The sequence below is a fragment of the Rhododendron vialii genome, chromosome 8a (genome assembly GCF_030253575.1).
Source record: "Rhododendron vialii isolate Sample 1 chromosome 8a, ASM3025357v1".
NCBI classification, from domain to species: Eukaryota; Viridiplantae; Streptophyta; class Magnoliopsida; order Ericales; family Ericaceae; genus Rhododendron; species Rhododendron vialii.
The window spans coordinates 11,331,070-11,351,948 of NC_080564.1; the positions used below are offsets into that span (position 1 = coordinate 11,331,070).

Sequence of the window (20,879 nt, forward strand, 5' to 3'; positions counted from 1 at the left end):
TGATTGAAAAACTAAACTAAAACTAAACTAAAATGGTAACCAAACAAGGTGTAAGATTTTTTTTTTTTGAAAACAGTCAGTTCATTCATTCATTCATACCCGAGGCAAACGATTACATCGTAATATAGAAATGCACCAAACTACCTAATCCGAGAACGAGTTGCTGCACAAAATCCTCTTTTCATTATATGCTTAAAATCTAGGAATAACAGTCCCAATTAATTGAGTTTTCTTCCGTGAAAATTGTAAAATTTTAGAAAGTAGTAGTAATATTTTCTTGTTTTTTGCGGTCATTAGAGAACATGAGAGAGAGAGAGAGAGAGAGAGAGAGAGAGAGAGAGTTTGGTAAATTGGAGAAATTAAGAAACAAAGCTAGTACCGGTGTTGGAAGAAAGGAGACTAATATGAGGTCTTTTTGATTGATCACGATCGTGTTGGAATGAGTAATGGGCTTTCTTTATACAGCCCAGCCCAGCCCAGCCCAACCAAAATACTTGATGCATGGTCTAAACTCAGTACCTTTAATTGGACCTGATCCAATTTATACTTCATGCATGGGTATTTTTCTTTTGAATGGAGACATGGTTTGACCTGGTCTGATCCAAAAGTTGATTACGTCTATTTTGGCCTACTACCAAAACTCAAAATAAGCCCTTATTTTTTAAGAAGGCAATTTTAAGTTAAAAAATGAGGGACTTATTGAAATTTAAAAATATGCACTATGAATCTTGTTTGAAAGATCTCGTTGAGATTTTTTATACGATGCAAAAAAAAAATTGAAAATTTATTTTTCATTTACATTATTTTTGAGTTTAAAAATGTGAAATAAACTGCTTATTTTTTAAGAAGGTTTCTGGAACGGGGCCTAATAGCTTCTCTCTCTCTCTCTCTCTCTCTCTCTCTCTCTCTCTCTCTCTCTCTCTCTCTCTCTCTCTCTCTCTCTCTCTCTCTCTCGTTCTTATGTAATTAAATTTCGGTCTTGCTATTGTCAGCCCAGTGGGCTGACGATAAGCACATTAAAAGATAAAAAAAACACATATTTCTGTTTACTTTTTACACCCTTTAATATACATTCACACACTTACTATTGTCAATCCATTGGGCTGATTTTAGAATTTTCCATTAAATTTTTGCATTTGTTAGTTTTTCGTCAATTTTTTTTATGGATTATTATTTTTTCATAATGAGAGGAATTTAAAAAGTAAAAATTTACGATCAAAACCCAATTTTTATTTTGAATAAAGATAAAAATATATGCCAATAAGCTAATTTTTTCATCTTTATTCAAAAAAATTACGATCATAATTTGGGATAGAATCGTAATTTTTATTTTTTTTTAGATTTCTATTGTCATCACGAAGCAATAATTCACAAAAAAAATCGACACAAACTAACAAATGATAAAAAAAAAATTGAATAAGGACAAAAAATAAGCCTGACTTATTTATTTGGCCAAACAACCCCTAAATTATATATCTCACTCAAATTTGGTACGTAAAAACAAATTACGTTTGTGTATAATATTATTTATTGTTTTTGAACATAAGGCTACCACGAGAGAACAACCTCAGGTAATTGAAAGAAAGAAGTTCCCCATTATCCTTTTATACACTCTTATACGTACACACCCCTAAACTGTCCATGTGTGAAATGAGTTCCATGTCACAGGCCCAAGAGACTTGCCAACCCATAAGAGGGGGGACATCATGACATGTCAGGAATGCCCCCACATAGCTTGCCTCGAGCTAGTGAATTTTTCAACATAAGCTGGGACTCCATGGGAAAATTACATCTAGGCATTGGCTATCTAAAGAGATTCTCCATCGTTGCAAGGAGCCTTGAGGACAATTCTACATCTAAAATTATATTGATCACATTTGGATATCGTCTGATGAGCTACCTTATGTCACCTAATCGTGTGCGATACTTTGGCACTAGAGAGAGAGAGAGAGATGATCTTGCGGTGTAGGAGGAAGGGTTTTGAACCGTTCGTTTTAGCCAATTTTTAAGGTATTTTACCACAAAACTGATTTTGGCTATATATCAAAGTTTCAGTATCAATGAGACAAGAAAAATGGCAAGTCTTTAAGTTAATGAGAGACTTACCAAGAATAACAAGAGTACAGAGAAGAAACCACCCGACTTAATAAATGAACCAAAGGGGCTAGCGTGCGTGCAAACTGACTCGAAAAACCTTGCATTGCAAAATTGAGCTACCACTCAAGTTTCGTGTACGGTAAAATTATGGTAAGAGCAACTCCAACCAAGCACTATATCTCCAAAATGGAGAACAAATGTGACATATTAAAAGGAGATTTTATAACTTATTCTCTTTTCTTTATTGTTTTGTACTTTATGGGAAATTTTGGAAGGATGCACCCATCGTCATTTTTAGAGATTTGATTTTCAAAATGGAGGTACAATCTCCATTTTTGAAAACCCAAAAGTTAATTTAAAGACCGAAATCTCTCTAAAGGATGTTGGTTCTATCTAATATTCTCTCGTAAAGTACAAAAAATTGAAGAAAATAAAAATAATTACAAAATTCCTCCTCAATGTGTTACATTTATTCTTCATTTTGGAATTATAATTATAAAGCTTGGTTGGAGTTGCTCTAAAAAGGAATATATACGGAGTCAGATCCTTAATTAATTCCAGACATGGCTGCAGGGGTAGAGACACAGGTCTCTAATTTTTATTTTTATCGACAAAGGTTGCAGAGGTAGAGACACAGATCTCTCTCTCTCTCTCTGATCCAAAAAAAAAGAAAGATTTAATTAATTTTTGAGGGAGAAAAAAAAATTAAAAAGATCCCGAACATACCAGCATACGTCACCCGAGGCCCACACCCAAAGAAAACCAAGAAGTCAACCAAAATATGACACCCGAAAAAGACCGAAAAAACGCCAAATAGAACACCAACGTAACATCAAAAACAAACCAAGACGTACCACCACCTAAGCCCCAAATAGTACAAAACATGGAATTAAAAATTAAGGGATAAAGATTCATGATCCACAAAGTCCTCGTCATTTTTCTCATTCCACGACTTTCTCCAAATCGTCTAAAGCACTGATCTTATCCCAGCCTCCTCCATTTCAACAAGTGTCAATTGGATATGGCATGCATCAGGTGGCCCGGCCAGGAGGGAATGAATCCTTGAAGAAGCAATCAAATTGCTGTCGGTGAAGGAAATGAATTATTAATTAACTAAGTAGGAGTAGTAGTATTTCCTCAGGCTAGCTGCTTTAATTTAACCCTTCAGTATTCACGCTAGCTAGCTTTTTCTCAGAGAGCTAGCTAGTCATGGAAAAACAACGCAAACGAACGAATCTTGATCTGCCACCCACCATTCCATCAGTAGTTGTCCGAAATCCCCACCTGGCCTTGTGAACATGGACGTACTTACTATGTCTGGGTATATGTAGAAACTTTTAGTTAACCAAGAAGATATACTATTTTGTTCTTCTAAATCTTCAGATTTCATTGATATGTGTTCAGGTAGCTAGCTAGACGATTTGTTCGTAGAATAGTACTGTGTCAGAGGTGAATCTTATTCTGTCGGAGGATTATATACTAATCAATCAAGATGGCATGCTATATTTTTAAATCTACATGCGAAGCAATTAAGGTTTTAAAAAACGATTTCGGGACACGTTGTTGTAACGATCGATTGTTGTGTAAAAATATCGGGAGCATCGCGCCATATGCAACGGAAATTGGTTGTAGCGGACGGGTTTAAGAAATCATTTTCGATCAATCGGAAAATTTTAATTGCTTAAATCATCTGTGTTGGTCGAATATCGGCTATAACGGCTATGAATCGGTCCGTGAATCAGAAACGGCCCAATAAATAACGAGAAACGAAAAATATGCGTACAATTTTTCACCTCCCCGATATATATATATATATCAAGGGTGTAATGGTATTGAACGGCGGATACGTTATTTAACCAAATTAAGCTCATACATGAACAAAAACTTCTATGACTGTACTAGTAAGAATTTCTGGAGCTGCCAATGACTCTGGCCTATGTTGAAAATTAAAAGTTCAGCCCATTGTTTAAGGCCGTTGATCAAACTAATGAAATTCTATGCAATGCAAATGCAATCTACAAAGAGCAATGTTACACAAACTTTTAAAATACAACTCCGGGTACAATTGCATTAAAAATTGTTCGATGCACGCGATCCTTGTGCATCATGTTCAATGCACATGATCCATATGCGATAAACTAACATAATACATAGCTATCTTCGGAATTGTGTTTTAAAGGCGTATAAGTAGACTTTGTGATTCGCGAACATTACAATCACCCAAAATGAACTTAAACTTTATCCATTTGAAAACACTTCTCAGTCTGGGTATAATACACCACCACTACACCTCACAAGACCAAACACACCTTAATTAAAGCACACACATACTTGATTGAAGAAAGGCTACTGCAGAAAACAAAGGAGGGAAACGAAAAAAAAAGAAAAAAGAAAAAAAACCCTGATTCTACAAGCCTTTAGGTGACCAGTATACCACTGTTACCACACCAAACCCCTAGCATATGAAGTACTCCCTCCGTTCCATAATGTTTGTTCGGTCCGCAAAACGAAAATGTAAAAATAATACAATTTTTGTAAGAAAAAATCAAAATTTTTTCAACAATTCACTAGATATCGATGAGTTCTTTTAATTTATGAAAAAAGTTTGAATTTTTTCTTGAAATAAGTGCATTATTTTTGAGTCATCGTTTTGCGAACCGGACAAACAATTTGGAACGGAGGGAGTAAGAAAAACACAAATCAAAGACACAAAACAGGAATTAATTAAGGATATGCACCATTAGTAGTTGGTTGTAGATCAGACCAGGTAAGCGTGGGATTCCAGTAACCCATTTCATGAGCTGCTGCAGCAGAAACCGGAGCCGACTCCAAAACCGCGGCGGAAGAAGATGAGGAAGCAGTGAAAAGCAGTGGTGATGAGTGATCATGAGGATAATAGTTGGCTGTTGATCTGAGCCTTTGGTATATTTCATGAATCCCATTGTTTTGAACTTCACCTGCTAGTACCAACCCAATCTGTTGCTGTTGTTGATGATTTTGGTGCGCTTGTTGGGCTTGGTTTTGGTTGTTTCTCCAGAAAGAACTGCATAGGACACACGGCCGGAAAGGACCCAGGTTAATGTTTCTGATTTTTTGGTAGGTGCGTGTCGGATTTTCGTTTGTCTTGACTAGCGAAATTTATTTATTTTTTAAACGGAAAAAAAAATTTTGATTAATTTTTGAAATTGTTACAAAGACTAAAAGGAACAAGGAGCATCATATCTCTAAGCAAAGCTAACAACAATTCTGTGCCAATTTGAGATTGTTACAAATACTTGTGAAATTTCATTAGTTTTTTTTTTTGAAAGGCAAAAAATTTATTAATCTTTAGAAAATCTTTGAAATTTAATTAGTTGACAGCTAGCCATGGCCAGCCAAAATTATTTTCTATAGATGAAAATAGAAAAAAGGAGGTAGTTTCACCTTTTTATCTGCGTCTTTTCAATTTTGGTCCTTATTATTATTATTGTTATATTATTTTTATGTATTTCAATTCCTATGAATGATTAATCTCATTTTTTTTAATGAAAAACTAAAAAAATATTCACTAAACACCACAAATAGCAACTGTTTGTCAAAATAATGAATTATTCATCTTATTTTCATGCCAGGTAATTTACAAAGGCAATTTTTATACAAAGAATTCATCACAACGATGTGATAGTAGAATTATTCATCATAGTGACTCCTAATTTTTGTATAAGTTTCGTTCGTTAAGAACACATTAGTTTGAGTCCATTTTTCAAATCCATTTTCTTGCGCATGCTTTCAATTTGTAATCGGTTGATGACTTCCCATTTCAGAAAAAAAAAAAATGATTCATCAAAAATGTTAACTGCTTTTATCACCATAATTCGAACATTATTAACGCTCGAATTCGTTAGACTGATGATTCACAAAACTTTTTTTTTTTTATCCGCAAAAAAAGAAAGAAAGAATATTTTATAAATATTTAAAAAAGATTACAAAGATTAAAAGAATACCGAACACATCGACGGCACCCGAGACTCACATCCGAAGGAAAACAAGAAGCCAACCATGATTATATATGATGATAAAACTTGCTTTCATATTTTTCTTTACACGAGTACCATTTCAGTAGAAATGATTCATTAAAAATGTTACAAACTCCTTTTTATCTTTTAAACACAAAACATTTAAAGAGGATGACACGAAACTCATACTGAACCCATACCTTATAGCTTCTGTTGCCCCCATGGACCCAATAAAATTCGACAACGGACTAGGGTTAGGGTTTGGGCTCTGGGTTGCTCTCAGTAAAGCCAGCAGATGAGAGTTCTGTGCCGGCGAGGCCCACAAAGCCGGGTTCACCGGAATCTCTTGCTCAAACCCGCCACCGAAGACCGGTTTTCCCCCCTCAGACGACACCGTCTTGATAAACCTTCCCCCGCCGCTCGACTTCCCGTTCGCGGCCGACGTTACGCTGACGACACTCTTGTTTTTCCTGCAACCGCCGCCGATGGGTACGTTACGGAGGGCCCCGCCCTTGGTCCAGTACCGGCGGCACGTCTTGCAGAAGTGCCGCGGCTGGGTGAGGTTGTAGTTGTTGTAGTAACAGAACTTCGTGTTGGACGAATCACACCGGGGGCACCGGAGGTTCTGGTTCTCCACCCCCGGCGGTGCCGAGGTGGCAGGGGTGGTTGGGGTGGCGGTGGCGGCGGAGGAAGAAGGGGAAGGAGAAGGGGAGGGAGAAGGAGACGGGGAGGGCTCAAAAGGGTTAGAGAGAGAGGGTTTTCTCTCTCCTCCAATGAGTGAATTAGCACCTCCCAGCAGTTCTTGAAACATTTTTTTTCCCCCCCTTTCTTTTGTTTCTTTGTAGATCTTTGCACACAACAATCCAAAAGCAAGAGAATAAAGGGATGGTCTTCGTCTTTTTTAGGAGCGGAAAAGATGATGAAAGTAGGGTTTTTTTGGGGGTTGATGAGAGAGAGAGAGAGAGAGAGAGAGAGAGAGAGAGGAATGAGATAGAGACTTTGCTGTTGGGTTGGTCTTTGGGGGTGTAAAAGAATAGAGGACTGTGGGGGGTAGACAAAGCTTTAATATAGGGAGGAAAGGAGTGAGAAACCACTTTGATTAAGCTTTTGAAAATGTTTTGCTAGTCGTTTTAGATTTGGTTGGTAGTGGTTGTTTTTGGAAGGAGGTGTGGACCTTTCTTCTTTTCCCAATCTACCCTTCTGATCATATACATACTTTTTCTCTCTCATCAGAAACGTAGATAATTACGAAATTACAAGTTGTTAATTACACTCATGATTCAGACGATATCAGAAAGAAATACTATTAACTTAATAAGTTGTGGGTAAGGCTGCAAACGAGTCGAGCCGAATTTTAGAGTATTCGAGCTCGGCTCGTCAAAAACTTATTGCTCAAATACAAAACCTATTGTTCGATACCTCAGAAGACTGCAAGGAGTTATACTAAGCCTAAATGGTTTCTATAGAGATGTTTGGTTCCCACCACAGGAGTATGGAGTCCACACAAACGTTTGTTAGAAATAGGAATTAGGGTACCATGTGTCCCTACTCTTGGGGCACTGACTAATCTCTCTGAGCTATAATATATGAAGTTCGGAAATAAAGACATATCGATATATGTTGTCCTCTTCAAAATATCCCCCGGCCCGGTTAATATCTAAAATCGATAACTTGAGTTCGTAGGTTTGACTCATACTAAAAATAAATAAAAATTGTTGGAGTATTTTAATTTGAAGCTACAAAGGTTTGCCTGCTGAATAACTCTAGAGTCTCAAAAGTGGTTGATAATAGGGTAAAAGATCAAAAATTGATCCTCTAGCTCGAACCGGAAAAACTACATGGGAGTATATTATTTCGACGTGGCACGTGCCATGCACCATTAGTTTCTAGTATTAAAAAAAGATAAACATAGATATATAGAGGTGTACCAAGTGAAGCAAGGAATCTAAGTAGGTGTTTTAGTGGAATTAAGTAGGGTCGTAAAACATTTGAGTGATTTGATTTGATTTTTTTTTTTTGGGGCAAAAGAAATTTAATAATCTTAATTTGAAAAAGATATACAAAGATTAAACAGACCAAAAACACAAATGGCGACTGCCACCCGAGATCCAAAGAAGGAAGGCAAGGCGCCCACCAAAATAGAAAGAACCACCAGAAAGAAACGCCCGAATTAACTCATCGTCATCCAACTCAACAAAAGCATGGTCCTCCATCTCAACATATTTGAGTGATGTTATTATAAGAAGAGCTAACAATTAAAGTGGTTAAGTGGGGAGAAGAGCTAACAATTACTACTTAATAATAATAACATCATGCTTGGAATCAAGTTCAAGGGTTGGGCTTAATCTAGCTATTAATTTTTTTTTAAGGCCAATATAGATTTTTTGTTTTTAGAGCAAAAAATATTTTATTAATCTTTGAAAATAAATTATAAACATTAAAAGAATTCTAAGCACGATGCATCACAACGGGACAAATAGATAACCACAAAATGGCAACCCCTCACATCAATGATCAAATGCTGCCATAACCCAAATTGAAAATAATAATCTGAGATTGGCAATGTGTCAACTAAGATATAACACCCATAAAAAAACGCCCACAAAAAGTATCATAAACGAACTCTTCAAATCAGAAAATATTAATCCGAAGCTAACATAGCTCTATAACGCTTCTCATCTAGCCTTAATGAATAGAGATTTGTGATTCTTTAATCCTTCATGGAAGATGATTATGCCGTTCAAAGCAATCATTACATGTTCAGGGGAGAGGCTTAATCACGTGGAAATACGTGGTAAAGCATATGTCCCCACAGACCACCAACTTCAAAAAGTTACTGCCCCGAGACTTCTGGCTTGAATTTTGGCTTCCACAAATTCGATCACATTCTATCAAAGCTCAATGCTACGAATACAATTGTACGTATACAAATTTCATGTAGGTATGTTTGAGATCGTCCAATTTATGTCATTCACATGCATGATGCGTGTGAAATTTACGCACGTAAAACAATTCGGAATACATTTGTATCTGAACATATGGGTTTGATGCGTTTTTCATAATACTCTCTCCGTCCCAAATTGTTGGTTCTGTTTCACTTTTTGTGTTGTTCATACAATTGTCTATATGTACCAATCTATAATGTTTTTTTATAATTTTAAAAATTTTGTATAGTAAAATTAAGTGAAATCTATCAAACATGATCTATATTTGATAAAAAAAATATTATCAATTAAAAGATATAGCCAATTTTTTGAGAGATCCCAAATAGCAGGATCAACAATTTGGGAAGGAGGGATTAATAATTAGACCTAAATCTTGTGTAAAAAAAAAAGAAGAAGAAGAAAAAGACCTAAGTCTCAAAATTGATTGCCCATGGTGTGCAACACATTTGTTGAAGCCCAAACCCAAATAATCCGCACGAGTGGAATAATTGTTGTGAAGCTTCAAGCTTTGTCACAGCTGTAAGATTTAGTTGTGTTTTTCTTTTGACTTCATAATTAAGGGTTGTTTGATAATTTAATTAAACACTTAAAATTGAATATATTAAGCGATTATTAACTCATCGTGATAGTTGATCCTTAGGCCATTCACAGTGGTATAATAAAAAATGGATAACCAAAAGTTGACACATCAGCTTTTGATTATTCACTTAAGAGATTGCTAAGTTTAACAATGTTGAGGTTCATAATGGTCACTTCTAACCCATAACCAAAATAAAGAGTCCACTATAATTTCACACAATCTCTCTCTCCTCTTTTGTTTCCTGCCATTCACTTCCCTCCATTACTTTTTTTTTTTTGGAAAAAATATATCGAATATATGATGTTTTTCCTAGAGTTATCTATCAAAACAACACCGATTTTTTTTTCTTCCTATTCTTATAGCCTATATCACAAATCCACTACTCTCTTAATCTTTCAAAAAAAAAAATCAGATGTGTTCTTAATATGGGAAAAGAATGCAAGGTTCTTCCTCTTTTTTTTTTTTTTTTGCAAGGTTCTTTGTTTACTCAACCATAGGGGGAGGAACAAAAAAATGAATAACCACTTTTTAGTCGAAAAAATCAATTTTTTTTTGCTAAAAAGTGATTATTTATCAAAATACTTGGGTAAAAGTAAAAAAAAAATAAAAAATACTTTTCCCGATTCCTCTCGTTGAGACGAATCAATAACCTATAAAAGTTTGGCGCAAAACTAAAAAATGCGAAAAAAATTCAAATAAAGACAATTTTCAGATTTAAGTTAAGTTTAAGTTAAATTCATAAGAATGCAGCCTAAAATAGAAACGTAAAAGAAAAGTAAAATACCTTAATCCAGCAACGATGAGTTAAATTATAGATGATCGAGAAATATGAGCTTCACTTTTGAAGGAAAAGAAAGAGAAACAGTTTATGGTTGAAGTGAAGAAGATACAGAGCAAGTGAAGAAGAGAAGAATAAAATAGTAGTTGAAATACGTGTATATATAAATTTTGAAACTAGTTAACTTATGTAGTGTGGGGTTCACAAATTTTGATTATTGAAAAAGGTTGCTAGTTTTGGTTATCCAAAGCCTAAAATTTGATTATTTCTAAGGATGTTGCTAAGTTTGATTATACCGTTGTGAGCCATTTTTTGCACAAATATTGTTAACTTTAACAACTATTGTCTTTTGGTTATACCACTGTGGATGGCCTTAGTCTTTTCGGGAGTGGTGGTTCATAGAATGGTTATTTTGCCTTGATTGGGTTTTGGTGATATTCCTTTTGGGGTATGCCTTGGTTGGCTTCTTGTAAACTTGGGGAGTTTTTTTTATTCCTTTTGAATCATGGCAGCATATGATGGTCAATTTGAGGGGTGCCTTTTTTTGTAGGTATGCTCTTGCTTCGTCTTGATGTCTTCTGCTTAATTAAGATCTTTTTAATTTTTGTAATATGTGTTTTCAAAGATTATAAAATATATCTTCGCTATTAACAAAATAAAATAAATGTAGGTATATTTTAAATTATACATAATTTTAAGAACCGCTTAAAAATGTAGACTTAAAGACTTATAAAAATCGGTTTTCAAAAAAGACTTATAAAAATCTAATAACCTAGTGGTTACTTAAGTTTGACCGAATTTATCCTTATTTTTATGCCACCTACTTCCTCCACCATCATCGCCACCTACAACCTTAATCATCACCACCACTACACTACCGTCACCACAACTACCATCACCATCACCACCACCTCAACTATCGTTATATCACTACCTCAACTCCCTTACCACTACCACTATCACCACCCCACCCTATTCCAACGCCGCTACCACAACCACTACTACACCACACTCATTAATGTCATCACTAGGCCCGACCCCAACCCCAACCATTGCCACCTGATCTCCACCATCACCTCCTTTGCCATCCTTACACCACTAACATCTCTGCTACAACCAACCATACCACCGCCTACCACTGCGACCACCATGATCAACACTATCTTCCAACTACATGTAGTCACCACCTCTCCAACACCATTCCTCCTCCATCGCCACACCATACATGTATGTCGGCTATTAGTATCTCTTTAAAACAAAATTACAAGTAATACATTGAAAATTTATTTATAACTATATCAAGTTAATTGTTATAATTCAGCTCTTAATGTTTTTATCATACATCTTTTTGACTTAAAATCTTCAATATATTCAATAAAACTGGCTGGTTATTTTAAATCTGCTTTGCCAAAAAAAAAAAACATTGTTAGAAATTTTGCTGGCCACTCCATCACCCTTTTGGTTGTTGAAAAGGTTGTAAGCTTGTAATACAACTTCTCCTAATTTCCAACATTATTTCTGCGTCTGGTGAGTGATACATGTGGCCAGTACTTTTCACAATTAATAACCTATCATGGGCGGCTAAACCAGTAATCCTGCATCTCTTAAAAAGTTCATTTTGCTTATTAATTATGTACTATGTGGCATTTGCATTATTGAGCCTGATTTACGTATACATTTATTATGACTTCATGATCATGAGATAGACTTTTTCACGGCCGCTTCGTGAATAGGGTGTTTACGGAGCGGCGCAATTTCAGTTGTCCATTCGCTCAATTAATGGTTGAGATTTGTTTTCAATTATGACCGGTTACAATTAACTTTTTCCCCAAAATTTTTTATTAAAATCTGGACCGTCCAAAAATACTTTTGGATGGCAGCGATTCACTTCCATAAAGAAGTTTTTCTCCATGATCATATGAGTCACTCCCGTTAACCGGAGGGAAAACATAACTTTTATTGGACCTCTGGACAAAACTATCGCGCTAAATTCTACTCCAGTTCACACTTTTAATTGAGATGAATTTGGGAGTGCAACTTCATTGAAAAGGAAATTTACTAAATACTTTCCAAATAGATATTTTGAACCTGATACGTACTAATGTGTCTGCAACCAGTTGATGTGTAGGTTTCACATGCATTGTGTGGAATCTACGTGCATCTCAAAATTATTGACACGTCTGTATTTGAACTTTTGTCGGGATGTTGTCGGTGTCCATATCATATCTCTATTGGAAAAATAGGAAGAAAAACCCAAGAACAATACTAATAGCTACAACGGCCGGTATAAATTTAGTAATTTTTCTATGGAGTAGCTTTCATAAAAAAAAATTTGGGATGGATTATTCTTCTCGACGAGAGGAATAAAACAAGTATATGAACTTGGATCGAGAATCCGAGATTGAGAAAAGATTAGAGAAGACGATGATAAAGATATTAAAGACACATGTCTCCAAGGACGGATCCACATGGGGGCACGTGCCCCCACTCGAACGCGTGCCCCCACTCAAAATTAAAATATTTTTTAAAAATAATTTTGTATAAATTAGCATAATTATGAAAGTTTGCTAAAAAATAAATATACACACTTGTATATATCTTAAAAATACACATATATAATTAGTTTTATACCTGAATTTCATCACATGGTGCATTTATATTTGTTACTTTACGAGTTGTTTGTCTATTTGGAGCTACTCTTTCTTGATTCTCTTTATTTTTAAACGTTTGGGAGAAATACTTTAAAATAAATGCATTAATAAAACTAGCTCGATCATTTTAAAATTTGTTGATGTTCATTGAAAACGTACCTTAAATATTGTCTGAGATTTTGTGCTCATTTTTACCTAATTTAACTTAAAAATACGCATTATAATTTTTTGTAATTAGTAATGCATGCATGCTTTAATTTTTGTGCGATCTCACTATGGTTGATTAAAAAAAATGAACATTCACCATTTTGATTAAGAGGTGCCCCCACTAGCATATATTCCGCGATCCATCCCTGCATGTCTCGGACATTTTTCATCTTTAGCGAACTCTTTTTTATTTCAGTTACACAATTTTTATTTTTATTTTTATTTTTAGATTTCGCTCATCAAAACGTGTAATGAATAGAATTTCTTTTTGTCGAGAATCGATCGGATATGAACTCAGATATATAGGACGAGGATCTAAAAAACAATAGCTTAAATTTAGGCTAAATGCAACCTTATAGTTGTAATCTTTAGTCTACCAGTCTAACTGGCCCTGAATTTAATTATTGAAATTGCTAAGTAGTTGTCAGATATTCTATCCAAAACAATGCGCTAATGTGACAATAAATCAACAAGGATAGTGACACAACTTGGTGTGTGAACATGGACCACAAGGTGCTAGCTCTTCATGTACTATTTGTGATTGTGAAAGCTTTGAAGCACCAAAGATGGGAGATCAGCAACATGTGAAAATGACAGACCGTGTGAGAGAGAGAGAGAGAGAGAGAGAGAGAGAGAGAGGACATGGCTAATCATGTACTTTTGGTCAATTATAGAGATCAGAGTTTTCCTCTTTGGCTTTTCATAGGAAAATAAAGCTTTTGGAGGTACAATCTCTTTTTTTTTTTTTTAATTCGTGTACAATTTCCTCTATTCCAAAAATTTCTGTGCGTCTCGGTCGAGGAATTTTTCAATAGTTGAATTGTATGAAATTTCTTTACTATTTTTAATTCAACGACTGAATAATCTCTTGGCGATACAGAAACATGACATGAATTTTTGGCGAAGAGAATCCTAGCTGGCTCGCTTTGGGATGGTGCCCTATTGTATTGTAGCGAGATGTAATATAGTACCAGTCATCCGTTGTTTTGGTAAAAGACTGCACCTGATCGCGCGTGCCGTCCGGAGAGGCCTTCGTTTCAGAGGGTTTCAGGATAAAAACAAAGACCCGACATATTCTTCTCCTGACCATATTATATATATACTACTTTATATTTATTCATATACTTATCCCCTTTAATTAGGTTCATGTGCATGGTGGAGTCCATTTTACTGTATATCGCAGAGATATAGCAGCTGAAAATGACAGGATCTCTCATCTCTCTATCTCTCTCTCTCTGCCATGCACTCGCTTGTGACATGATACCCGCCATGGACTTAGGACAGTTTGGTCAGTGTGGGCAGATAATCTGGTCAAGCTTTTAAATAACGAATTAAATTGGAATACGTAACCGTAACGGTTGTGGTGTAATGGTATCAAGAGTATTGAACGGTACGTAACGAGAATTAAGTTGCATTGGTTGTGAATGTCAAAAATAATGTTTAACAAAAGAAAATAATTGCTCAAATACATATAACATGTAACGGTCGAGTATCAGCAGTGCGTAAACCGATCTGTTTGAATCGAAAATGAATCAATACGTTCGACGGAACTAACCGATACACATCCGAACAGAGTATTCAGAAGTTCAATGCAAATTTAAAGATACTTCCCACCCGCGACCACTAGGGACTATTGAAAGTGGGATATTAAATTATAAATAATTACTGTAAAATTAGTAAATTACACTTACAATCTTGCGGAAAAAAGAACTCTTCCCTACCTAACAGAGAATATTTTCTTTCATTAGAGCATCGCTTGGTTCTTGTGTTGCCTATTATCTCACCACTTATCTTATTGTCTTGTATTTTTTTATTTGCATAGGGCTTAAAAATTACTGTAGTTATTAGTATATTTTGCTTTACTTTTTGTCTTGTTTTTTTTAATTTGCATAGGTTTCCGGTCAAGTTTTTTGGATTACTAATCATCTTGATGAGAAAAAAAAATTTTAAATTAGGATCAAAATTTAATAAAAGTTCACTGAACACAAATATGCTATATTCTAAAGATAGGGATTTTGGGGTACTTTGTATATTTTTTTGATTTTTTGTATAAGTTTTGGCCGTAATTTCTATTGTTCTGATGAAAATTTGAGCCGTTCATTACTGAAATGGACGGCCTCATCGACCGCACTACACGGTGTAGTGCCGAGGGTGCACTATAGCACCTCTGGGTTCATATTGCTATGTGCTGACCCTTCCTCTCCACCCCAAAGGCTCTTCTCTACGAAGCAAAAACCCTAGGCTGTTTCGTCCCTTCCTTCCCCTCCTCCTTATCTAGTATTTTCACGACGCTTCTCCCTCTCTAGTATTTTCACGACCCTTTTACGGTGGCGAAGGGGAGCACTTTACCCTTGATAAATGGGTTTTTTTCTCTCTCTCGATCTCGGATATGAGAAGTTCGCCTTTCCCTTTATCTTTTACCATGCAAATGCATGGTGTGAAATCAACCGTGCTATGGAAACCGACCGGAGGTTCCGACGGCCATGCATGGCCCACTCTGAATCCCTCATGAATAATCTGAGGATTCAAAATCTGAATGAAAAATAAATAAAATATTAAATTGAACACCTACATATATCGAATTGAGTTAATTCTTAACTAGGCCCACTCATCTCTTTTTTTTTAAAAAACAAATTATTAAACGACTTGAATTATCCGTACGGGACCTGAAATAACCCTCCGTGACAGTCGGTACCTCCGATCAGTTTCTATGTCATTTTCGGTGTGAAAATGGGGCTGCACAATTCAATTCAATTCAATCCATCGAAATCGGAATCCAATTCAAATTCCCACATTCTGTGTGAACCCGTCCTCATGTCTCCCCTTGGGGAGGCAGCTCAGCTTTTACATTGGGTCCCCTACCTAATTGATACACACACAGTCACACACATTTTTTTTTCTTTTTCTTTGTGGTAAGTGGAGGATGATGGAGTACGTACTCCTACTAGTTCCAGTTCCAATAATTCGCTAGCTGTAATTTAGTAATTTTTGTTTGTTTGTTTGTTTGTTTGAATGCATGCATATATATATAGTGTTCCAGTTGTGAATCATCGATCAGTTTCTATCGCTGTCTTTTTTAGCTAGCGCGCAGACGGACGTACGCACGCAGTTAACCTAAAATAGGTCTCCTAGCTTTATTTACGTTTGGTGTCTGTTTTTGTTTGTCCTCACGAATACAGATACAGTACTACTCTCTGAGTTGCTGCGACTGTGCTTAGAGTCCCCGTGAATGAATGATTCTTTCTTTCTTTCTTTTGAATTCGGTAAAACCTCTGTTGTATTGTTCTCCGTACTACCTTCTCATACTAAAATACCCCTCCCCTCTTCTTCTTCTTCTTCTTCTTTTTTTTTTATTTTTATTTTAAATTTTCTTATTTTAAGAGCAACCCCTACTCCATCCACTTGCATTGTTTCATGCTGCTGCTCCTCATGACTGCACAATCATGGCAAAAGAATTTATCACACGTATATATGAGCCCCGCTATAGCTACCGACCTATATGGTATTTATGAGATGTATAGTCCTATGGGGCCCACTTCTGGGTTGCAAACAGATAATCTGAATTGTTCATTAATTTTTAAATAATTTTGCATTAAATCAGGTCAAAGCCCAACAACACCCTAAAGTCCGGGCTTCAAAAAATACAACCCAAAGACCACAAGGGCTTGGTCCAAACCAAGAGCCCAAAACAATCCCTAAACCTACAAGCTACAGAAACCGCCAACACCAACGAGGTTTGCCACTGCAACCACCTCCAACCACCTTAAGGTTTTGATTTGGTTATGGTTCATCTAATCTTTCAAGTTCATGTAGATGACCCCAATTCATTGGAATACAATACTTGATTTAGTTTGAAGAGATTTATCAAAGAAATACGTACATTCCTCTTCTTCACATACTCCCTCGGTCCCAATTTACTTGTCTCAGTTCTATTCTAACTGGATTAAAAAACTAGTTATATCTTTAAATTGGTAATGAATTTTATATCCAATATGTATCTTGTTTGATAGATCTCGATTTGTTCTATAATACAATATTTTCAAAATCACCTAAAACATTATAAATTACAAGATATAATCAATTGAAAAGTGGCACGAACTCCAAAAAGTGACAACTAAATTGGGACGGAGGGAGTATTATTTTCTTCTGATCTACATTTTCTTTCTCTCTTTGGCTCTATAGGCACCTCAACAATTTGTATTCAAGTACAATGTAGGTCTTGATGGTTGATGTCGGACCATTTTTCCACATTCTCTCCTAAAATCAATTGATTTTAGCGAGGATTTCAATTAAGTCTTTTATATATGGTACTCTACATCGCACCCGCAAATCTATTTTGAAGCAGTTGCAAAAAATGAGAGCTTTTCAGAGGCTCCTCCAACATATAAAGGAGTTCTCCTCATTTGTTTTTAGACACCGAAAATGAGAGCTCCTCCATCGATTTGCTGAGATCCTTCTTCCTTCAAAAGACAGTGCAAACACGAGTTCATTCAACGGGTAGTTAAAGACGGTGCTCCTACGGCCGAGTGAAATCGAGTCAACCTTGAAAGACAAATACCGACACAACCTCCAGCACCGGTTAACTCTAGGCTCAAAAGTTGAAATCAATCATGCAAACAAACAAAACAAATGTGTCTCTTCTTATCACTTTAACTTGTAGTGATGTGTTTGGCATAGGACAAGCAGACGTGTTTTGCGTTGTTGAGGCCAAAGTATTCTCCCTTAGGATTCTCCTCTATATAGTTTCATGTAAACTAGAGTTTCCAAAGGTCACTTTACAGTACTCCCCATTTTGTAAGCATTCATTGAAATATGAAGGGAAAAAGGGAGTTCGTAAATGAAAATGAAAGGAGATATATGGATATATATACAGCTCTTAACTCTGCATATTCAGAGGGACGTACCCTACCTTGAAGAATATATGACCCAATTATTATATAGCTAGGGCACTAGGTGGACCCATCGATGGGAAAACCAATGGGAATTTCATGCCGACAAAAGCTTGCTAGGATGGACAAGATCCTTCCTTCAGGAATACCCATAGATCATGTCTTCTCAGGGGGCAAAGCATAATTGGCATGTGGATTGATATTTATTGGATGGAGGGAGGGAGGGAGATATCTTGGATGTTTGATTTTGAACTTCCGGAATCCCTTGTTTAATTTACTGACAAACTTAAGGTTTCCCAGGCCAATATTCCCTTTTCGATCCAAATATTTCCTGTTACCAAGATTAGATTTTGTTCTCTCTCTTTGGAAGTTAACAATTTTTGCAGGCTTTGGCTGAAAACTAATAATATGTCTTATCACATGGTTATAAGTTATAGTAATACTTGGGTTGGGTTAGGTTAGGATCCACATATATATATATATATGTATATATATATATATATGTATGCATGTGGATTAAATAACATATTCCACATATCTACTTTGAAGATCCCAACCCCTATGCCACATGCATGGGAAACCATGAGTGCCTTAATTAATTAGATTACTTAAAACTATATATACTTATGGTATAGATCGTATGAGCTCGTAAACTGTGAAAGTTGCACCTTAGTTGTGCTTTTTCTCGGTTCAATCTCTACCATATGATGATGGTACTCTGATCTGAACTATAAATAAAGGCTTGGTCTATCTCTTCTTAATGTTGCAAAGAGCTGGAATTAGGCATTGTAGGCTGTTTCCGGCAGTGAAAATTTTGTAGATTTTTATTTGCGGTTGGAAAGTTGTTAAGTGTTTCTAGCAGTGAATAAGTTGTTAAGAAATGTCAAGTTGTTTTCGGTAGTGAATAAGTTTTTACCGGGTATGTGAGTGAAAAAGTTGTTGAGTACGTTGGTAAAAACTTTTTTGTTAGTAGAAACTAGCTGGTAAAATGCGTTAAGTTTTTAGTGTTTTTTGTTAGTGGAAACGAGATGGTAAAATGCATTTACGTTTTTGTGTGGTTTTTATTAGTGGAAACGGGAATCATGTTATTGACAAAAATGGTTTTGTGATGCTCTATTTTTTTTTATTCGAATATACAAAATACTTACGAAAGGAAGCATGTAGTGAATTCAAACAAGGGTCCTTTTATTGATAGCTGTCAATAAATAAAGAACATGGCAAACAAAATAGTCCGGCAGGCCACTGCAATTTTTACACTTTTTAATACACTCACATTTTTATACTCTTTTACTCCTTGCGTCCCATTATTTTTGTTCTTCTACCCTTTATTGCTATCTCAAAATTCTTGTCCATGTCGACTAGTCAAGGAGAAAAAATGTCATTGCCTTTTTCGCCTGTCATCCATATATTCAAACTCAAAGACAAAAGCGTAGTAAAAAATGAATTGAATGGTAAAATGTAATCGTTGCACTTAAAAAAATGAGGATTTTTTTTTTCTTGGGAGTTTAGTAATATATTTTGAAGAGTAATGATTGTGTCGTCTTAAAAAGTTGAATTTCCAAAGAGCTAGGGACCAAAATTTTGAGTCTGGATGGAATATTTGAAGACACTTTTTAAACCCTAACAATGGACTGCTTATAGCATTTTATTTCAAGAAACTAGAATAACATTAAACAGAAGTTGCAATTTTTATGAGAGTTTTCTCGTTTGCTAGCTCGTTATTCGTTAAGATGGGAACAAAAGTTGGAATTAATAACCGACCAAGGAAATTAACGATGTATGATGGCCTTGTTGGTTAATTTAACACAAATTAATGATTTTCGTGAATTATTGGTGCATCATTGGTATAAGCAAACAATAAGGGCCCGTTTGGTAAAGAAGAGTTAATGAGCATGTCTTAAGAAGTAATTACTTAGTCGTGAACCCCACCACATAGTGTTTCGGATTTTATGTGGAGTCCATACATTAGTCGTGAATTCCACAAGAATTTGTAATCTTGAAGTGGTCCAGAGCACTACGTAACGGTGCTCCCAGACTATTGGCCGAGCATATCGAAGTTTCAGTTTGATGTGACTGCTAATGAGTGTGAAACGAATCATTTTACTTTCCCTTGCTTTTCTTTCCTTAAAAATTAATTCAAGTTGGGGAAAATGAAAGGAAAATTCGACCAACAAACAAAACTCAGTTCAACGAGGGATTCACCAAAAGTAAAAATGTGGAAAAGACGTACTACTTGATACTAAAAGTGGAATATGATCCAAATTGTATCTAAATTAACCTCACCCTGATCAGGATTAATTCCTATGGAAAGCAGGCCGACTACATAGAACAGAAAGGAAAATTTCGGGGAGGCCATGGAAGCCGAATTAAGATGGGATATACTGTTTTCTTTTTAATAAGTATACATATCGGTCTATTTCTCCTAAGGACCACCACATTTTAAGCTAAAATGCAAATTACCGTTCTGGCCATTGGATTGTGTTTTGAATGGTCAGGATTTGCGGACAATCTATTCGCATAAATATTCGCACGAATAGATTGTCCGCAAATCCTGAACATTCAAAACACAATCCAACGGCAGCTGAATAGTCCGCATTTTAGCTTAAAATGTGGTGGTCCTCATGTGAAATACTCCGCGCGCGCGCGCGTGTATGTATGTATATATATATATATATATATATATATATATATATATCTGGAGACACCTAAAAAAATATCTAAAAAAAACTCCTCAAAT

At 35.7% G+C, this 20,879-nt stretch overlaps 1 protein-coding gene across 1 annotated transcript; it reads right to left on the minus strand.

Moving 5' to 3' along the window:
• Window positions 1-4,323: 4,323 nt before the first annotated feature.
• On the minus strand, window positions 4,324-7,122 carry LOC131336608 (dof zinc finger protein DOF2.4-like). Its single transcript, XM_058372516.1, has 2 exons — window positions 6,293-7,122; window positions 4,324-5,140 (listed from the first exon to the last, which is right to left on the minus strand). Exons 1-2 carry the CDS (start codon window positions 6,901-6,903, stop codon window positions 4,822-4,824), a joined length of 930 nt encoding a protein of 309 aa, XP_058228499.1. The 5' UTR covers window positions 6,904-7,122; the 3' UTR covers window positions 4,324-4,821.
• Between the last annotated feature and the right edge of the window lie 13,757 nt (window positions 7,123-20,879).